This window comes from Panulirus ornatus, chromosome 11 (genome assembly GCF_036320965.1).
Source record: "Panulirus ornatus isolate Po-2019 chromosome 11, ASM3632096v1, whole genome shotgun sequence".
NCBI lineage: Eukaryota > Metazoa > Arthropoda > Malacostraca > Decapoda > Palinuridae > Panulirus > Panulirus ornatus.
In genome coordinates this window covers 55,510,643-55,531,098 of record NC_092234.1, presented here as the reverse complement: position 1 = coordinate 55,531,098, position 20,456 = coordinate 55,510,643, and the positions used below count along the sequence as shown (strand labels likewise).

Below are 20,456 nucleotides of genomic sequence, written 5' to 3'. Positions count from 1 at the left end.
CCTAGAGGACACTTCTTAAGTCACTCGTGGCTCCTCTGTCCGTCTTCGTCCCTCGTCTTTCTCCTCTTCTGCAATCTTCTCCACCACCACACCACCACCACTACCACCACCACTACCACCACCACCACCACCTTACCACCACCACCACCAGCATCATAGACAATCCTCATCGGAGACGCAATTACAGTTATCCCACTTGGAACTAAGACCTTCAGACAGAGTTGAAAATGTTTAACCAAATTTCGTAATTTTCCAAACAAACGACCGAGTTAAGAGGATGTATGAAAAACGGAGGATTCAGAATTCCAAATCGTCTTTATTTTTATTTTTTTAGTTTACTGTAGTAATTGCGGGAGGGGAAAAAAGTTAGAATTGTAAGAAGAGACGAGCGTAATTCGAAAAAGTTTCCCTGCGAAAGTCTGGGGTATTTGCCACCAACTGTACTTGATGGCGTTGCTTCACTGATAAAGTCTGGGGTATTTACCGCCATCTGTGTTGGATTGCGGTGCGTCAGTCCTAAAGTTTGGGGTATTTACCGCCGTCTGTGTTGGATGGCGATGCTTCGGTCCTAAAGTCTGGGGTGTGTACCAACATCTGTGTTGGATTGCGATGCTTCAGTCCTATAAAGTCTGGGGTATTTACCATCATAAGTGCTGGATGGCAATGTTCCAATCGTAAATTGGGTGATCTTTACCGCCATCACTGGTAGAGGCGATGCTTCAGTCGTAAAGTCTGTGATATTTACCGCCATCTGTGTTGGATGGCGATGCTCCCCGTCCATTCCTGACGCGGGATCAGGAAATGGATATATGTGCCCAATATTTCTCACACAGGGACAATGGAGTAGTCTTCCCGTCCTCCTCAAAGAAAAAAAAGGAAGAGAGAGAGAGAGAGAGAGAGAGAGAGAGAGAGAGAGAGAGAGAGAGAGAGAGAGCAAGAAAAAACTTCCTGGATATCTTCCAATAGTTCCACTCTCCTCCTCCTTTGCTTATATCATACGTTTTTTAACATTAAGATTATATGGTAAGGTTCCCTCAGGAGTTATTGAAGTACCGGCTTTTGTTCCTTGAAAAATTTGAACCAGTTTGAATATATATATATATATATATATATATATATATATATATATATATATATATATATATATATATATATATATGAGAAGAAAGATCATGAGGCAAGTGCTCTGTGAGCGGCTGAGTGAGTGTTCGTCTTCAGTTTTGATGCAAGAGACCGAGTGTTAGTGATAGGTGATTTGAATGCGATGGTGAGTGATATGGTAGTTGAGGGTATAATTAGGGATGCATGGGGTTTTTGATATATAAATGGAATTGGTGAAGAGCTTGTGGTATTGTATGCTGACCAAGGACTGGTGATTGGGAATACCTTGTTTAAAAAAAGGAACATAGATAAGTATATATATGTGAGTAGGAAGGACGGTCAACGGGCATTATTGGATTACATGATAACTGATAGGCGTGTAAAAGAGAGATTTCTGGATGTAGATGTGCTGAGAGGGGCCGCTGTTGGGATGTCTGATCATTATCTTGTGGAGGCGAGGGTGAAGAGTTTTAGAGGTTTTCGGAAAAGAGGAAACAATATTGGTGAGAAGAGAGTGGTGAGAGTAAGTGAGATTGGAAAAGAGATTGGTGTGAAAATGTTCCAAGAGAGATTGAGTGCAGAATGGCAAAAGAAAGTAAATAAAGCAAGTGGAGTACGTAAGGCATGGAAGACATTTAAGGAAGCAGTGCTGGCATGCGAAAGGTAGGAGGTGGGCAGAGTAGAAAGGATAGTGAGTAGTGGTATGATGAAGTAAAGTAGCTGGTGTCAGAGAAAAGAAAGGTGTTTAGGCGGCTCTTTCAAGGGAAAGTATATGATTGGAGGATGTGGATAGGGAGCTGTGGTTTCGATGCAATACACATGGCAGCTAGAGAATGGATGTAGGCTACCGCGGCCTTTCTTCGCTCTGTTCCTGGCGCTAGCTCGCTCACTCGGGAAACTGCGAATACGTTGTCTGTTCTGGATGCGTTAACCAGAGCTTCCATCCCTTCGCACGGCCATTCTCTATGCTCATTTCTATCCCAGAATTCCTCGTCACGTATTTCACCTGTTATGTTCTCCATGGAGCAGTAACAACCAATTGCATTAGCAATTACACCTCTCCACATATTCTCACCCCATCTTCCCTCCCCAAAAAAAAGTGGAACGCTAATTTTACTACTCTTATTTAAAAAAAGAAAAAAAAAGAAAGATTACCATAATCTTCAACTTTTCATTTTCAGACCAAAAAAAAAAAAATGAGAAAATCTTAAAAGTATTTATGGTCGTTATAGTAATTTTATGTTGTGCCGGAAAGTTTCGTTGAGTTTTTAGAACATGGGAATAGAGGTGGTTGAATTGCAGTGTTAGTTGGCTCGCTCGGGTGTATGCGTTGATTGAACCCACCACGCATTTCTGAATGTTTTCTTCCTTTCGTACTTGTTCGCCGTTTCTGGTGTTAGCGAGGTAGCGCCTGGAATAGACGAAGAAAAGGCCTCGTCCGTTCGTTCCCATTCTTTCTGTGTCTTTGTCGTGTGTAATGCAGTGAACCCACAGTTCCCTATCCACAACCAGGCCTCGGCTGCTTTATATGTTCTGGTGCAAGCCACTGACAGCACGTCGCCCCCAGTATACCATACCACTCCAATTCGCTCTATCTCTAAGTTTATTTGAATATTATAATCCGGTTCGAACTGGTGTGAAAAGCTCACTGGCTTGATCTTCTGTGACGTCATACGATCGTGTCTGATAAGGACAGCCGCGTAGCTCCACCCACTGTGACGTCAATGGGAGGTTCGAGCCGAGGAGATTATTGGTTCAGCCCTCTTTGACGTATTCAGTCTGCTCGAGCGCGAAAGAGGATTGGTTAAACTCTCTTTGATGTCATTAACTTTTGGCCGTTGAGGGAAATAGTTGCCTTTTAAAACCACTGTGATCGCTCGGCGAGGGAAGGAGATTGGTTCGACCCACTTCAACGTCATCAATTACCTTCATCGCAGACGAGGATAGGTCCAGCTTTCTTTGACGTCATATAAGCTTGCCCGAGAAAGGGGAAGATAATTGGCTAGACTCATACTGACGTCATAAGACCGCCCGGAGGGGAGATTGGCTCTGCTGACTAAAGGGGGAAGGAAGGGGGGGGGCTTGATATGGTAAAGGAGGGTGGGTAAGGGTGGGGGGTCGATGATTGGGAACAAGGCTTGTGATTAGAAGGCCGACCAATCAGTAGTCCCTCGCCAGGGAAACCCGGTGGTAGACGGAGCTGCGGGGAGGAAGAGAGAGAGAGAGAGAGAGAGAGAGAGAGAGAGAGAGAGAGAGAGAGAGAGAGAGAGAGAGAGAGAAACCCCTGAAACCAGCATACGAGAAGATGGCGTTTTACGATCATTAAGCTGGAAGTCTAATTGGGCAAGGGAAGAAGAAGAAAACGATGACTTCAGGCCTTTCCTATTTTTTTTTTCTTAAAGTAAAAGAAAAAAAGCTTGATAGGATCTGAGAAGCATTATCAAGCTTAAAAAAAAGGCCATCAGATAGTGAAAATGGTTTCGTAAATTCATTGCTCGTATTACGTGTAAGGATATATAAACTTTTTTTTCGGAGGATTTATCCACCAGTTTTTTTTTTTTTTTTTTTGTCTCCGGAATCCAAGGTCATCATCTTTTTTTTTTTTCTCCCAGGAGAGAACAGGGATGGCCCACTTCACCTCCTTCAGGAGGATATACCGCCGGGGCATGACGGGTCCTTTGGGCTGAGCCCGGGTGCGATCGTATGATCCTCCACTGCGACCGACTTAACAACCTCTTGTACACAGCGGGGACGAACCTTGTGCACGACAGTGCGGTCGTTAAGCACGACGGTGCGATCGCTGGGCAAGACTGTACGAGCCTTGAGCACGGTGGTAGGAACCTTAACCCCGCCTGAAGGCCCATGAACACGACGGTTCTATCCTAGAGCACGATGGTACGACCCTTTAGCACGATTTTAACTGCCCCTGAGCACGACGGAAGAGGACACCACTTACAAACGAGTGTACGACCCTTGATGATGATAATATAACCCATAAACGCAACGGTACGACCCTTGAGCACGATTTTATGACCCTTGAACACACGGTACGACCCTTGAGCACGATTTTATGACCCTTGAACACACGGTACGACCCTTGAACACAGGGGCACAAAGCCTTTGGGTAAGGGTGGCCTTGCTTCGCCTTATTTGACTTCACCCTTAAGGGGGAACAGATTAAAGGCCCAACTCGTCATAACCAAGGGTCGTACCGTTGTGGTCAAGGGTCGTACGGTCGTGCTGAAAGGATTAAAGTGTGATGAAAAAAAAAAAGAAGAGGAGGTGGAAGCTTTATTTTACACCTGGGAACTTTTGTTGAAGAAACTTGAATTGCTCTGAACCTTGGACCGTGCATACAAAGTTCCACGATCTATCCTTAGGGCGGAACCGAGGGAAGAGATGATTTTTCACATCTAATTTTTTTTTTCATCCTCTAAAATTGGATGAATTAGTCGGGAAAATCCCGGACGCCCATCACGGGGACTCCACAAAGTGGAGAGGCAGAACCCTTTAATGTGTCTGAGTAGAATCGGTATTTCGACGTATGACTTTACCTAGGGAAAAATGTGGAAAGATGTATATTTTTTAAAGTGATGGTAAAGTTTTTGAGTTGTTCATGAAATTGTGAAGGTGTAATAGTTAGGATGAGCGAAGTATTGGTAGTTTTCAGCTTTTATTCAAGGATCTTCCGAAGGGAGAGAGATGTTTGTTTACACGTGTGACGTAACAGTGTCGTCATAGTGCCCCCCCTTTCTTGAGATGTTTGTTTGCGTGTGTGACGTAACAGTGTCGTCATAGTGCCCCCTTCCCCCCCTTGAGATGTATGTTTGTGTGTGTGACGTAATAGTGTCGTCATAGTGCCTCCCTTTTTATTTTCCACGATCTTAACTAACTAGTTATTCGTCCTATCATTTTTTCTTCCTCCCCTGTTTTCATAACCTTTCATCACTCCATCATTCCTCTTCATCTATCCAATTTTCTCTCTTTAACCCCATCATTTTCCCTTCCTTTCTTTCACCTTCTCTGAAAACAAGCCAACTTCCCCATTCCTCTATATCCCACCATTTCTCTCTTATAGTCCACAGTTAATTTGGTCTGTTGATCCTCATCAGTGTGGTGTAATCTCTGGCTATTATGTCAGGATCAGATCACGCACCAGCTGCTATGAAAGAGTCAGAACACGGAGGATCGTATTCTTTGACAATCGGATTGACAGTCTTTTGAAATTTGCGTGATTACATGAAGAGGCTCACTCCTCTGGACAGTGTGGGTTTTTAACTTTATATCTTGGAGAATCAGCTTGCATGGCAGTCGCAGTCAGAAAGCCCAGCAGCCTTTGGAGTCCAGCTATCAAGTTCATTGTAACTGGTAATTAGGACTTAATAAATCCATCCATCTGCATGTTGTTTTGACCATCAGATGCAAACACCACTCTGACAATCAGTCGAGCACGACTCTGCCTTCCGATCAGAATTCCACTCTTATAACTTCTTGACACTTAGATCACTGCCTCGTGAAGGCCTTGGCAATTAGATTATCATCTGAAGTTGACGCCGAGACTGAAGAACTTCTAGACTTATTATTTCACCGTGAGACACTGTAGACGCGTTCTGGCAAACATGCGGACTTCCGCATTCATAAAACATGCCCATCAGACGTATATAATAACTCTAAACTGACGATCACTTTGAAACTACCAATCTGGTTGTAACGATTACTCCTGCCAATCAGACTTGCACCACAGACCAGTTGACCCATCACGCGAGCCTGAAGGATATTCAAACTCGTCAGATCCATTGAGCTTACGAGACCCATTGTTACTACCACGAACATTCAGACCACTGCTCAGACCATCGGACATCCGCTGACTTCCCATCAGACCACGAGACTGCCTCTGTTTGAAAATTAGTCCCACCAAACAACTCATTACCTCATTTGCCTTGAAAACGAATGCATTTTTCTTTCCCTGACATTGTGCTTAAAACGTCACTTTAGTATTTTTTTTTTCCCCCTTGTCACACGCATTATGAAAACAGACAGACAAAAAAGACCGAAGCATTCTGAGCCATAGGGATAAAGTCTTAAGAAAATTCATGGTTGCCATATATTTTATTCGACGCAGAGGAGTTACCATCTCTTAATTCTACGTAGATGAGTTACAGTCTGATTTACCACCTCTTAGTTCTACGTAAATGAGTTAGTCTTTTAATTGTACGTAGATGAGTTACAGTGTGAGTTACCATCTCTTAATTCTACGTAGATGAGTTAGTCTGATTTACCACCTCTTAGTTCTACGTAAATGAGTTAGTCTTTTAATTGTACGTAGATGAGTTACAGTGTGAGTTACCATCTCTTAGTTCTACGTAGATGAGTTACAGTCTCTTAATTATACGCAGATGAGTTACCATCTCCTTTCCCTCAACCCACAAGAGTTCCCATTCATTTCCACACTTGATTCTAATTTTCCGGGTTGTGATGGCGTGCAATGCCCCCTCGCAGATGGATACAAGCTTGTAAAGAGGTGTTCTCATGTCGTCGAGGCCTGGTGAAATGCCACCTTTATTGCCTTTCTTATTAAGGGTATATTTTGCCATATAACTGAGTAAAGGGTAAAGCCTCTCTTGTCGTGATTACACCTTTTTTTTTGAAACGTAGGACCAGCTTGATCAAAGGAGCTGTTTGGGTGAGGATTTTTCTTAGTGTAATGGTATTTCACACATGACGGGACGACCATTAGACTCGACGGTACAGCCCTTTGAGCAACGACGGTACGACTCTCGAGCACGGAAGGTACAGCCAGTGTGTACGACACTACGACCCTTAGGCACGATGGTACAATCGTTAAGGACGATAGTACGACCCCTGAACACGATGTAACAGTCCTTGAGCAGCACAAGCACGTATCTGGAGCACGACATTATAGTCCCTGGGCACAACGGTACGACCCTTGAGAGTGGAGGTACAGTCCTTGTGCACGACGGCACGACCCCTTGAGCACGACCCCTTGAATACGACCCTACCATCCCTGACCACGATGGTACGACCCTTCTGTATGATGCCCTTGGTCTTTGACCTCGTGATCTTCGCCGAGGTCAGCATGCTCGCTGGTCGTACAGTCGTACGTATTCTAGGGTCACACCCGCCGTACTCAGGGGTCGTACCTTCATGCTCAAGGGTCGTAACCCACGTTGCTCAGAAGAGTTATGATTTAAACCAGAAGAACTTGATATGTAATCTAGATGTATTCTAACGTTGCACGTATTTTTGCACGTACTTTATTCCATTCACAACCACACTGTAGACCCTGAGAATGTAGACATTGGGTAGTCTTGTACACTCGTTTACGTAACCTGGATATATTAAACGGAAACTATTAAACCTTAATGTAACACGGAGATTACTGCAGACACACATTTCACGTTAGCTTAATCAAGAATTGGAAGTTGCTCTTCAGTGAGTTAATTTGATTATTATCGTATTTAAAAGTCTAGGTAAAGAATGGTAAATTGATGAGGGTTATTTGGACAGGTATACTAACGTGATCCTAGTCAATAATAGCACTGTAGAAAAATATCAGAAATCGTCAAATGCTAATAGAGGAATATCAGTGTATTGCCTAGCCATCTTTACTGCATATTGGGAGAGATTTTATCTTCCTCTGTGGCGTAAGCCAGAAACATTAAGGATTTTCCTTAAAATTTAAAAGAAAAGAAACTAAATCTTCAGGTCCCTGGATCTGAGATACAGTTATAATGTTCTTTTTATATATCAGTTCTTACAGTACTGGTGGAAGAGATTTCTTAGCAAGAGGCTTGAAAAAAATATGTGTGAGAATAGAATTGTTATATATATATATATATATATATATATATATATATATATATATATATATATATATATATATATATATATATATATTTCTTTCAAACTATTCACCATTTCCCGCGTTAGCGAGATAGCGTTAAGAACAGAGGACTGGGCCTTTGAGGGAATATTCTCACCTTGCCCCCTTCTCTGTTCCTTCTTTTGGAAAATTAAAAAAAAATAATGAGAGGGGAGGATTCCAGCCCCCCGCTCCCTCCCCTTTTAGTCGCCTTCTACGACACGCAGGGAATACGTGGGAAGTATTCTTTCTCCCCTATCCTATATATATATATATATATATATATATATATATATATATATATATATATATATATATATACTCTGGATGTTTTTCCTTCTCGATCATAATTGACAAGTTAAGGAGGAGTCTGGTTTACATGATACATCTGGTGTGTTTATAAATGTTGGTCGTGATGTACGGTAACATAGACCAGGTGAGAATGATGTCTCCCCGTCCTGGTAGAGGGATGAAAGAAATATTAGAAAGAATGAAGTGAATCCGTAAACTGGTAGAGGGATGAAAGAAATAATGGAATGAAGTGAATCCATAAACTGGTAGAGGGATGAAAGAAATAATAGAAAGAATGAAGTGAATCCATGAACTGGCAGAGGGATGAAAGAAAGAAATAGAAAGAATAACGTGAAGTTATAAACACCTTTTTCTGTGTCACGTTTATTTTACGCGTCCTTTTTTGTAATTATAAGATGTACTTATTATACTTTATCCCCCCTCCCCCTCCACTCCAATAAAAAAGTTATCAGAAAAATTCATTAATGCCCCTTCCCCTAGGGAAGAAAAGAAAATAATTCCGTTTGTTATTATAATTAGATATTGTCTTCCATTCACTTGTAGATTTATCACAAATTTATTCGTAGAACGTCGTCGTCTCGCATCGGAAGGGAGGAATGTATATATGTGTGTGTTCCCCGCCTAATTATACATGTAAATTAGATGATACTCCTCTCGAGCTGTCTGGATAATAACACTGGCGTCTGGTGTCGGATCACGTAATTATATTGTTAGTGGATTTAAGACTTTGTGTTCATAGTTCATCGTAAGGGGAAGTTAGTTTTTAACATTAAGCTTAACCTGTGGGGGAAATGACCATGGAATCTCTCTCTCTCTCTCTCTCTCTCTCTCTCTCTCTCTCTCTCTCTCTCTCTCTCTCTCTCTCTCTCTCTCTCTCTCTCTCATACACGCTTCAGTGGCTGTCACGTGTCACTCCATGGCTTAGGTACCCGTCTTTCCTCCCAGCCTGAGCCACACAGGTGTTGTGGGCTGCTGCTGCTGCCACACAAACATACACCATCTCACACTTGACCACAACACCACCTAACTCACACCACTCACTCCTTCTCCCCAACTCTATAGATTTACCTACGGTGAGCACGACGCGCCGGCCCTGCCTTTTGGCAAAATCGTATCGTAAATGACGTAAGTAATTTTTATTTGACTAAGAGATCCATGTTAAGCAAAGATGTTCCTTTATATATATATTTGGTAAACATGGCGTCCTAGCTTCGTCTCTTCGATTTATATCAACTGACTTATATTTCTCTCTTGTGTCTCCCCTGATGATGTGATTATTACACGAAAGTGCACTTGGGAACTTATCGTGTTTCATTTTCCCCGTGGACTCGTAGGAATATCACGCGCAAAATTGTGATCCTTTCCAATATATATATATATATATATATATATATATATATATATATATATATATATATATATATATATATATATATTACGAGGTAATTCAGGTATATTGAGGGTGTCTAACGAGGGATTAGATGCAGAATATTGCACTCGAGGAAGTTAAGATAAGATTCATATGTTGCGATGTTGCTCTTGCACTGTGTAAATATGGAGTTGGATCGAAAGGAAATATTATTATTTCGAGAAATGCCGAACTCGGCTCGTAAAATGGAACATTTCTTCGAGGAAATGTTTTAGTTGGCTGTATTGTGTCTGCTTGATGAGGGTCGCGTTATTATGAGTTCATCCTATATTTCCTGATATGTCTCTCTCTCTCTCTCTCTGAAGTTGGAAGGATACAGTGAACTGAAACGGTATATATCCTTAAACTAAGAAAAGTGAAATCGTTATAAAAAGTGAATATATATACCTGGGGATAGGGGAGAAAGAATACTTCCCACGTATTCCCTGCGTGTCGTAGAAGGCGACTAAAAGGGGAGGGAGCGGAGGGCTGGAAACCCTCCCCTCTCAATTTTTTTAATTTTCCAAAAGAAGGAACAGAGAAGGGGGCCACGTGAGGATATTCCCTCAATGGCCCAGTCCTCTGTTCTTAACGCTACCTCGCTAACGCGGGAAATGGCGAATAGTTTGAAAAAAAAAAAAAAAAAAAAATATATATATATATATATATATATATATATATATATATATATATATATATATATATATATATATCTTTTTTCATCATTCTGAAGATGACAATTCTTGGGTGCTATACCTTTGGTTATTTAAAGGCACAATTGTGGTTTACATGATTTCTCCGATTTGAAATACAATGTATTTCATTTTCCGTATTCCTATACGTATATCGTAGGAATTCCATCTTTATTGCGATTTTTGATTATTCTATTTATTTGTAATGCTATAGTATTCTCAGTGTTCTTAATCTCTATAATTCTGAATTTGGAGCCAAATAGATGAGTGATATGCATCAGAAAAATAGATCTTATATGCCTAGTATTTCCGAGGGTGTAAATAGTTAAGAATCGTATGTGTACGGTTGATTGGTTGTTTGGTTATGTGGGTTTTTGTGCTGGTCATTTGTGGGAGTCAGTAAGGCCCGCGGCGTCAGGCTCCTTACATCCACTAATTGAAATATCCTCAACACCTTCTTCAGATGGCGAGGATAGTTTTAAGACCAACACACACACACACACACACACACACACACACACACACACACACACTATGTGGCTGGTGTGCATGGCTCAAGCATGACTGTACTACATTAGGGAGGCTGGAAGGTGGTTTCCTCTGATGTTGTCGAATGCAATGTCACGTCGTATTACTATTAACTGGGGGACTGAAGCCCTCTTCTCGTGATCATATAGGAAGCCCCAATATTGTTCCCAGATCCTCCCCATTATGAAGGATTTTTTTTCTTTGTAGCAACAGTCGGAGCAGACGGTATTCATAAGAAATCTCGTTTTGAAGAATGAGAAGAAAGAGGAGAGTTGCGGTTTGTAAAGGCTGGGAGAGCAACAAAAATCATTGTTCTTTTTGAGGTGTTTTATGAGATGAAGTCCCAGCTCTTTCCCCTCGATTCTCCGAGTATTCTCAGCGTCTGTTAGCAGGGTCTCAGGACTTCCTAGCGGCGCTGTGAAGAGGTTCCTAAGTGTCCTTTGAGCCACGGCGAAAAAGGAAGGAAGGGTTCGTAGCTTTTCGAAGGGATAATGAGAGAACGTGTCAGGGCATGACTCCCGCCATTATTGTAAGGTTTTCAACACCTGTTTGATGATCAGCCACATGGAAAGGTTGGTACCGTCTTCTGTCTCCCTTGCCTGTTCCATCTTTTCCACATGAAGGGGTTGGCGACCCACACTCTTCATCTGTACCCTGTTCCGTCATCCTCTTACGAAAGAAGTTTGAGGGGGGGGGAGGCCCCACTTTCCATCTTCTTTACCTGTTCTGTCATTTCGTAGTGAAGGGGTTGCCTGCCCCCTTTCTGCGTTGTATCTGTTCCATCATTCGAAGATGATGATGGACCACCTTTCTTCTCCTATACCTGTTCCATCATTCCCTTACGTAGGTTTTGGCGGCCCACATTCCATCTGTTCCCTGTTCCATCATCCCTTAGGGAAGGGGTTAAGGCCCAGACCCCATAGCCTTATCTCTTCCATCCTCTCCACCCTATTCTATCCCTCCCTATTCCAGCAAGTCCCCCTCACAGAGAGGGGGGGGGGGAATAGTGAGTGGCACCACCTTTTCCACCTGTACCCATCCCATTCGTCTTCAACCCATCCTCCCCCTCCTTTCCGTCCCTCACAGAGAGTGTCTCCTCATTATCCCCACCTGCCTCACAGGTTTCCTCATAACGTTCTCTCGAGCTTAGGTTGTCTCCTCACTCCTCATCAACTTGTTCGCTGTCTTGCTGGCGGTCAGGGTCGTCGCCTTGTGAGGTCGGCTGGGCTATGCAGGTCTGTAGACAATAACAAGAAGACAAATGATAATCATCTTTCATGGTGGATCTACGCCCCCAGGGTCTCCTGTCTAGTGTGGTCATGATGAGGGGGGAATAACAGGTGAGCAGTGATCCAAAACCGCTGCTGGAAAAACAACTAGAAAAAATTATATGTATGTATCTTATGCTCGTTTTCTTGTAAGACCAGGGTGGTAGAAAACGAGATATGGAGATATCATAAATACGGATATGGTTTTTTTTTTTTTTTATGTGGGTAAATTTTATAGATGGGAACGCAATGATGTAATTGTCAATGTGTGTGTGCTGCATGTACATTACGTATATTAACAATACATTAAGTTTATTGACACATTTATTGCGTTACTGTATTGTTATTAACGAAAAAAGCAAAATACGATAAGCAATGGGAAACCTTCTTTTGTTCTGAAAGAAGATTAGGACACTGAATTGAATTAAATTTTTTTTTATTTTACAAAATCGACGATGATTTGATTATTAGATTAGGTCATGGAAAGCGACTTTTCTCATGGCTGATCATGATAATGGGAAAATGGACTCCCTATTTAGTTGTGGAGGTTGTGAGAATTGATTGCCTGAAATTCGAAAATGGATGATTATATTTGATTTCATTCACAGGGGAATCTTCTCTCTAAGATGACCAGTTTTCAGTAGAATTATTTTTCTGTATGGATAAGATGAGTTACATTAGTTTTTTTTCTCTCTCTCTCTCTCTCTCTCTCTCTCTCTCTCTCTCTCTCTCTCTCTCTCTCTCTCTCTCTCTCTATGTATGTATCTATATATGTTATCAGTCCATTGGATATTAATAATTTGGTGATGACATAGAAATATTCTCTTTTTAACTATTTAACCCATTCACTGCAGAGTCATTCACAGTGGAACAAATCATTCTAGAACCATTCGCAGTTAGATTATTTACTACGATCTGTTCACTATTGTACCGTTCACTCTAGACGTCATTCACTCTAGACCCCTTTCGCTATAAGCCATTTACTCTAGACCCCATTCACTATAAACACTATTCACTGTACACCCTATTCACTATAAACCATTCACTCGAGACCCCATTCACTATGAGCTATTCACTCTTAGAACTATTCAATATTGAACCATTCACTTCTCCTTATAACTTAGAAGTGTAGCGATGAATGGGATTGATACCATTTGTATGGAAATGATTATTCATCAGTTCTAAATAACCTGGAGACCAGCGTTACGACCTGATAAGGTGGAACTCCATGATGATAATATCTTACCGTAAACACACACACACACACACACACACACACACTCACAAGCTTCCTCTAAGATGTGTGGGTCTCAGCACCAGGCGATTGTGAGTAAAGTTCTCACGATTATGAGTATGGCACTCACGCTGGGGAGCAAGGGGACATTAGAGCTATTGTTTTTTCTTTTAAGACTGTTATCTGAGAGTCTTTTGTTACGACGTTTCACCCGTGACTCGAGATCATTTGACTGGGTTCTGTTATTTCTGTCAGTGACAGCCAGAGACCGACTGGGTCTGGGTGCTGTGTTTTGAGTGGACCGAATCGGACATGTGAAGGAAGTGTCGTCAGGTCCAAGAATAAGTGGGTGATACCTTTTGATGGGGGATGATGGGTGGAGGTTAGTGTGAGTGGAGGGGATCTGCTGCAGTCTAATGCATCTTGTAGTACGTGTTTGAAGGAATGAATTGTAGTACGTGTTTGAAGGAATAAATTGTAGACGTGTTTGAAGGAACTAATTTTAGTACGTGTTTGAAGGAACAAATTATAGCATGTGTTTGAAGTAACAAATTATAGCATGTTTGAAGGAATAAATAGTAGTACGTGTTTGAAGAAATGAACTGTAGTACGTGTTTGAAGGAACAAATTGTAGTACGTGTTTGAAGGAACAAATTGTAGTACGTGTTTGAAGGAACAAATTGTAGCACGTGTTTGAAGGAATAAATTGATGTATTTTGGAATAGCCTTTGAATTTATTTAGAGATAGGAATGAATATTGTGTATATTAAGTTTTTTTTCGTGTGATAAAGATTCTATTATATATAATGAGACTTGAAGCATAAGATTCGACCCACTGTGGCCAAAAGATGAAAACCTCAAAATTGATCTCCACATGTGGCCTATCGTATGGAACAGACCCTCCCTACAGCTGTATACGTATATACATTTAGTCACAAAGGCCTAGACTACACCTCTACGTTCGGGCACAAGAGATGAAAGCGGATCGTGTTCCGTGTATAGCCAACTCGACACCACAAAAGAATTAATCGATTCGGTTCCCAGAGACAACAGCCGACGGACGAGGGAGGTGGAGGACCTCAGAACCACAGGACTTGACGAAAACGTTTGATTCACCAGTCCGGAACGTTCGCTTCAGAGAGAGAGAGAGAGAGAGAGAGAGAGAGAGAGAGAGAGAGAGAGAGAGAGGGGGGGGGGGGGGGGCTTCCACCACAGGCGATTAGGCAAGCCAGGGTTGATAACTTGAGAGGGAGAGGGGAGGAAGGAAGGGCACCCCATGCAAGAGAGAGAGAGAGAGAGAGAGAGAGAGAGAGAGAGAGAGAGAGAGAGAGAGAGAGAGAGAGAGAGAGAGGATTTAATACTTGATGGTTGATTAGATATGAGGGTGTGGGGTGGGGTGGGTGGTTGAGGGTTGGGGGGATGGGGAGATAAATGGAATGGAGGCTGACGTGTGGGTGGGAGTGGGTTTATGGATGTGTGTATGGTAGGAGATAGGTGACTAGGGGAGTGTGGGTGGAAATGGGGAGAAGAGAGATGGCGAGTGTGTGAATGGGGGAGGAAGGTTGATGGATGTGCAGTAGAGAGAGAGAGAGAGAGAGAGAGAGAGAGAGAGAGAGAGAGAGAGAGAGAGAGAGAGAGAGAGATGATGAGTAAGTAGGTGGGAGGGAAGAGAGAGGATGGGTAAGTAGATGGGGAAGAAGGCAGACGATGGCGAAGTAGAGAGGAGAGTAGAGAGATGATGCTCAAGTAGATGGGAGATAAGAGAGATTATGGGTACGTAGATGGGAGAGAGGAGAGACGATGGGGTATACAGATGGGAGAGAACAGTGATGGGTGTGCCGATGGGAGAAAGAAAACGCGCGGGGGTTAGATAGCAATAAACTTACGAAATTGCTGTTTACGTTCGTCTTGTGAGCAGATACACATGTTCCTGGGATGAGGTAATGAAGACATGTTTGCTACGTGCTTTGCGGCAGTGTGAAGTTATAGTTCCTTTAATTACAACGAAGTTATAGTTCCTTTAATAACAGTGAAGTTATAGTTCTTTAATTACAAGGAAGTTATAGTTCCTTTAGTTACAACGTAAGATGTAGTTAACCTTGTATCCTTTAAGGAGGGAAAACAACATAACATCTTTGAAAAATGAAACGAAAGGATATATTCCCAGCTGAGGAGGAGGTGTTAGAGGTGTGTGTGTGTGTGTGTGTGTGTGTGTCATCATATCTGGGTATTGTAATCAAGTGAAGACATACGAGGGTAAGCGTAGAAATAATGATGACAGGACTTTTGAAACTTCGCCCCGACTAATCAAAAAAATTGATCCCAGCGTTAGAATGTAGCACCAGTGCTGATCATTACCGTTAATAATTGAGCCATTGTGGGAAAGGTTACGGTATTTGGACTGAAAAGAAAGTAGATTCTAATTTAGGAAAGTTTTACTTACATATATATGACACCCTCCTGAAAATTATATAATGAAAAAGATATATTGAAACTTTTCCTCTTGTGGTAAAACTCAGAATTAACATATCTGTGTTGTATGATTATTAACCGAGGGCAGAGTGTTATAGTCTGATCCTTGTATGTTTGTATATCTTTATGAGAAGAAGATGAGATTGATTACGTATATTGTAATCATGAGTTTTGTCGTCGTAAATGTAACAGAGTTTCATTTTTTTTTCGTACACAAACCTTGTTCGAACTGGTCAGCCTTTGTATCAGTGGTATACATTCTCTCTCTCTCTCTCTCTCTCTCTCTCTCTCTCTCTCTCTCACTCTCTCTCTCTCTCTCTCTCTCTCTCTCTCTCTCTCTCTCTCTCTCTCTCTCTCATCTAAAGGGTATTCCCTGAGAGAGAGAGAGAGAGAGAGAGAGAGAGAGAGAGAGAGAGAGAGAGAGTCTCTCTGTTGCAGGCCATACCAATGTCCTTCTCTGGTGAGTTGAAGTTCTGTTGGCCTCAGCTGTGGTCCAGCTCGTAATGCCTCGTTGACGAACTCTACACACACACACACACACACACACACACACACATATATATATATATATATATATATATATATATATATATATATATATATAAATATATATGTATATAAAATCTTGCCACCTACCACCCGGGCTTAGGGAACAGCTTGGGCACGACAGAACGACCTTGGAGCACGAAATCACAAACCTCGAGCACGACGGTACGACCCTCGAGCACGACGTTATGACCCTCGAGCACGACGTTACGACCCTCGAGCACGACGGTACGACCCTCGAGGACGACGGTACAAAATACTTATTAGGATCAAATCCTTACTACCAGAGGCCTTTCTCATCACTAAATATTTTCCCATTAATATTCCCTTGTTTTACTAATGGCGTGACGAAACACTCAGGTGTATTCGGAGAGACGAAAGAACTTTTCTCCTTAAGGAATATTTTCATTTTGCTCAGGTTCAGTTGACCGTCGTAACTTGACCTTCACTTCGCAATGAACCATACACGCTATGTATGCAAATTTGTCGTCGTGAATGAAGCGTGAAATCCAGAGGGTCTTGGGTATTGTGGGGTTCGAGTCCTAAGGGTAATGGTAACGATCTTGAAATACTCCTGGTACCGGCCGTAGGACCACTGTAGAAAATATGTTGGAGGGAACTGGCAAGTTAAATGGCCTCCCCCTTGATTAATCACCGTCCCGACTCCCGATTTCTTTTTTTCTCCCCAGACGTGGGTGAAATTTTCTTTTCACAGTGGTGCCAAACACGAACGACCTTGTTTCCACAGTGGTGCCAAACACGAACGACCTTGTTTCCACAGTGGTGCCAAACACGAACGACCTTGTTTCCACAGTGGTACGAGACACGAACGACCTTTGTCTTCTCAGTGATGCTCAGTACAGAAGATCAAGATAAATCAGTACGAAGGTACGACCCTGAGTTACGACCAATGAGGTCAGTACGAAGGTACGACCCTGAGTTACGACCAATGAGGTCAGCACGAAGGTACGACCCTGAGTTACGACCAATGAGGTCAGCACGAAGGTACGACCCTGAGTTACGACCAATGAGGTCAGCACGAAGGTACGACCCTGAGTTACGACCAATGAGGTCAGCACGAAGGTACGACCCTGAGTTACGACCATTGAGGTCAGTACGAAGGTACGACCCTAAGGTATGACCTATGGGGTCAGTACGAAGGTACGACCTATGGGGTCAGTACGACGGTACGACCCTAAGGTATGACCTATGGGGTCAGTTCGACGGTACGACCTATGGGGTCAGTACGACGGTACGACCCTAAGGTATGACCTATGGGGTCAGGTCCTCATACCCAAGGGTCACAGCGTCCTGCTCAAGGGTCGTAGCGTCCTAAACGTGACGTGGGTCGTAGTTAGTACTGACACACAAATAACAGGGTGATTCAAGGAGACATTGCTTTCGTCGAGTCAGAAATAAATGTATATATATATATATATATATATATATATATATATATATATATATATATATATATATATATATATTATTCTGGCACACTTGTTTACGTCTACTCGTTATGCAATTCGTAATTTCTGGTGTAAACTGGAAATCTGCATATTATCGTAACTGTTAACCCATGACGAAGTCAGTTCTGGTATACTGTATCAGCGAAATACATTATTTTTTTTAAGGTTTTTGCTTATCACTTGATTGTACTGTCTTGCGTCTGTGTGATATATATAACCATTTTTTCTCATTTTCAGATTAAACATTAGTTGAAAAGTATATCTATCTATATATGCTGTGAGACTCGTTAGTTTTGTCAGATGTCATTCCATCATCCAGGAATTAGATAGAGCAGATCACCGCCCCTTCTAGAAGACTTCTCCGTTCAGTAGTGCGTTAGAAATAGATAAAAAAAAAAAAAGAGATATATAGTAGAAATTCTCCACCGTGATAATTGGCTGACATTCGTCTAACCCGGAGATAAATGTGCGGTTCCAGAGGAAACACCTGAGTGTCCAGAGTTGTGTGGGTGTGATACAGCAAGACACAGACGATACATCGAGGGAAGCGCTTCCATAAGAAAGACGTCCGTTCCAAGTCGCCAGGATTTCGGAGGTTGGACCGGACACGTGCGGGGCGCGTGTATGTACTTGGTAGGAACCGAGTCCCTCGGTGGCACACAGCGGATGAGTGCGTGACAGAACTATGTCAAAGGCAAGTGTAGGAAACTGCGTCTGATACTCGAAGTGAAGAAAAGGAAAAAAAACGGAAAGAAAAAAAAGAAAAAAGAAAAAGAAAGAAAGAGAGAAGTAATTAGTGATCTAGGTAGATATTAGATAGAAAGACTCACTAGGGGGGGAAATATAAAGAAAAGAAGAAAGGTTGTTGACTCCCGTATGTACAAATGTGTCGTGCAGATCCGACGTATGACAGGAGGAGCGACGAAGGACACTGTTAGTCATCCCTCGCCAGCGACGACGCCGACGACGACGACGACGACGACCTGGGACGCTCGCCGACACGGCCTTACTTCGGCGTCACCCCTTCGGCAGCAGCTACAAGAACGCGGCCTCCTGCTCCTCCTCCTCCTCCTCCCTCGCAAGGCTTCTCCGTCCGCTAACTGAGGAGAACGTGGAGTCCACTGGCCGAAGGTGGATTTCCCGTTCATCCGCCGAGATAATAAGGATCCCAGAGGAGGGGACCAGGGCTGCAAGGCCAACTATTTTTCTCGAGAATTGTCCCCGAAGACCGGCAAGATTTTCGTCCCAGGCCGAGGCAAAATAATCCAACCCTTCACTATGGACTTGGACTCCAACTTATTCAACAAAAGGAAATCTTCGATAGATGCGATTGTGCGGGGTAAGTCTACACATAGTGTGTGTGTGTGTATGTCTCTTTTTTTCTGTGTTTGATTGGGATACGCCTCGGATGGGACTCGTTTTTAAAAAGTGTCTCAAAGTGTTATTTTTTTTCTTGATGTTTTTTGGAAAATCATATGTAAATTCTTTTTATTTTTACATATGTGTATTTTTTTTTTTTTGAATACGTGTTCAATCAAGTCCAAGGAAAACGCACAGTGTATATTTCCAGTGATTTTTTTTTTCCTAAAGTGACGTATATTTTTGTCACATGTAAAAAAAAAAAAAGAATTTTGTGTGTGGGTTACGTATGTCAGAGTTTCTGAAACAAATGTCTTTGCTCTGAAAAAGTGCATTTACATATTCCTCACCGCCTCGCTTCGCATCTACGGTAAGTACACCGATTTATGTTCCTGTTTTACATTTGTCTTTCCTGAGGCGTCATTGCACTGCATTTCTCACCGTTGTGTATGATGGATAGAGCAGCAGTGAAGCTTCATGAATTGGTGTAAGTCATTCATATCTTATGCAGTGTAGAAGTGATCGAGAAGGACATGTTCCAGACTCAAGCTAACCCACTTGACCACAACGTAACGACCCTTGACTATGACGTAACGACCCTGGATCACGACGTAACTACCCTTGACCTCGATGGTACGACTCATGGGTGTGTGTGATGGCCTGACCTGTGATCGAGATTCAGGTTAAAAGCCAGGCCACCATCATCATACCCAGTGGTCGTGCCTTCGTGCTCAAGGGTCGGATCGTCGTGCTCGAGGGTCGTACCTTCGTGCTCGAGGGTCGTACCATCGTGCTTGTAGGGGCCAAGGCAGAGTGTGGATCAGTGAGTAGATTTTCACCCTCATGATCCATACTCCATGATCCTAAGTAAGCAGTTATATATATATATATATATATATATATATATATATATATATATATATATATATATATATATATATATATATATATATAAATTTGTCTGGTTTGGCCCTTGTGACTCTCGACTTCAGCGGCCATTGTTGTCATGAAACAATGGTGTGTCATAATGATTGTCATGTAATTGGCGCGTCGGCCTTAATTATTTGTTGATGTCTTATTGTAGTTACAAGTGGTGGCACTGTAAGTATCATACCATTGTAAGAGTTATGGAACATGATATACTTGTACACACACACACACACACACACACACACACACACACA

General features: G+C 42.3%; 1 protein-coding gene across 1 annotated transcript in view; it reads left to right on the top strand.

Moving 5' to 3' along the window:
- The window catches only part of LOC139751551 (mechanosensory protein 2-like), a 1,369,287-nt gene that overhangs the window by 109,592 nt on the left and 1,239,239 nt on the right, over window positions 1–20,456 (top strand). The window contains exon 2 of the mRNA XM_071667090.1: window positions 18,151–19,252. Coding sequence (XP_071523191.1) covers window positions 19,192–19,252 — 61 coding nt within the window. The 5' untranslated portion in view covers window positions 18,151–19,191. The remainder of the gene's footprint in view (window positions 1–18,150; window positions 19,253–20,456) is intronic.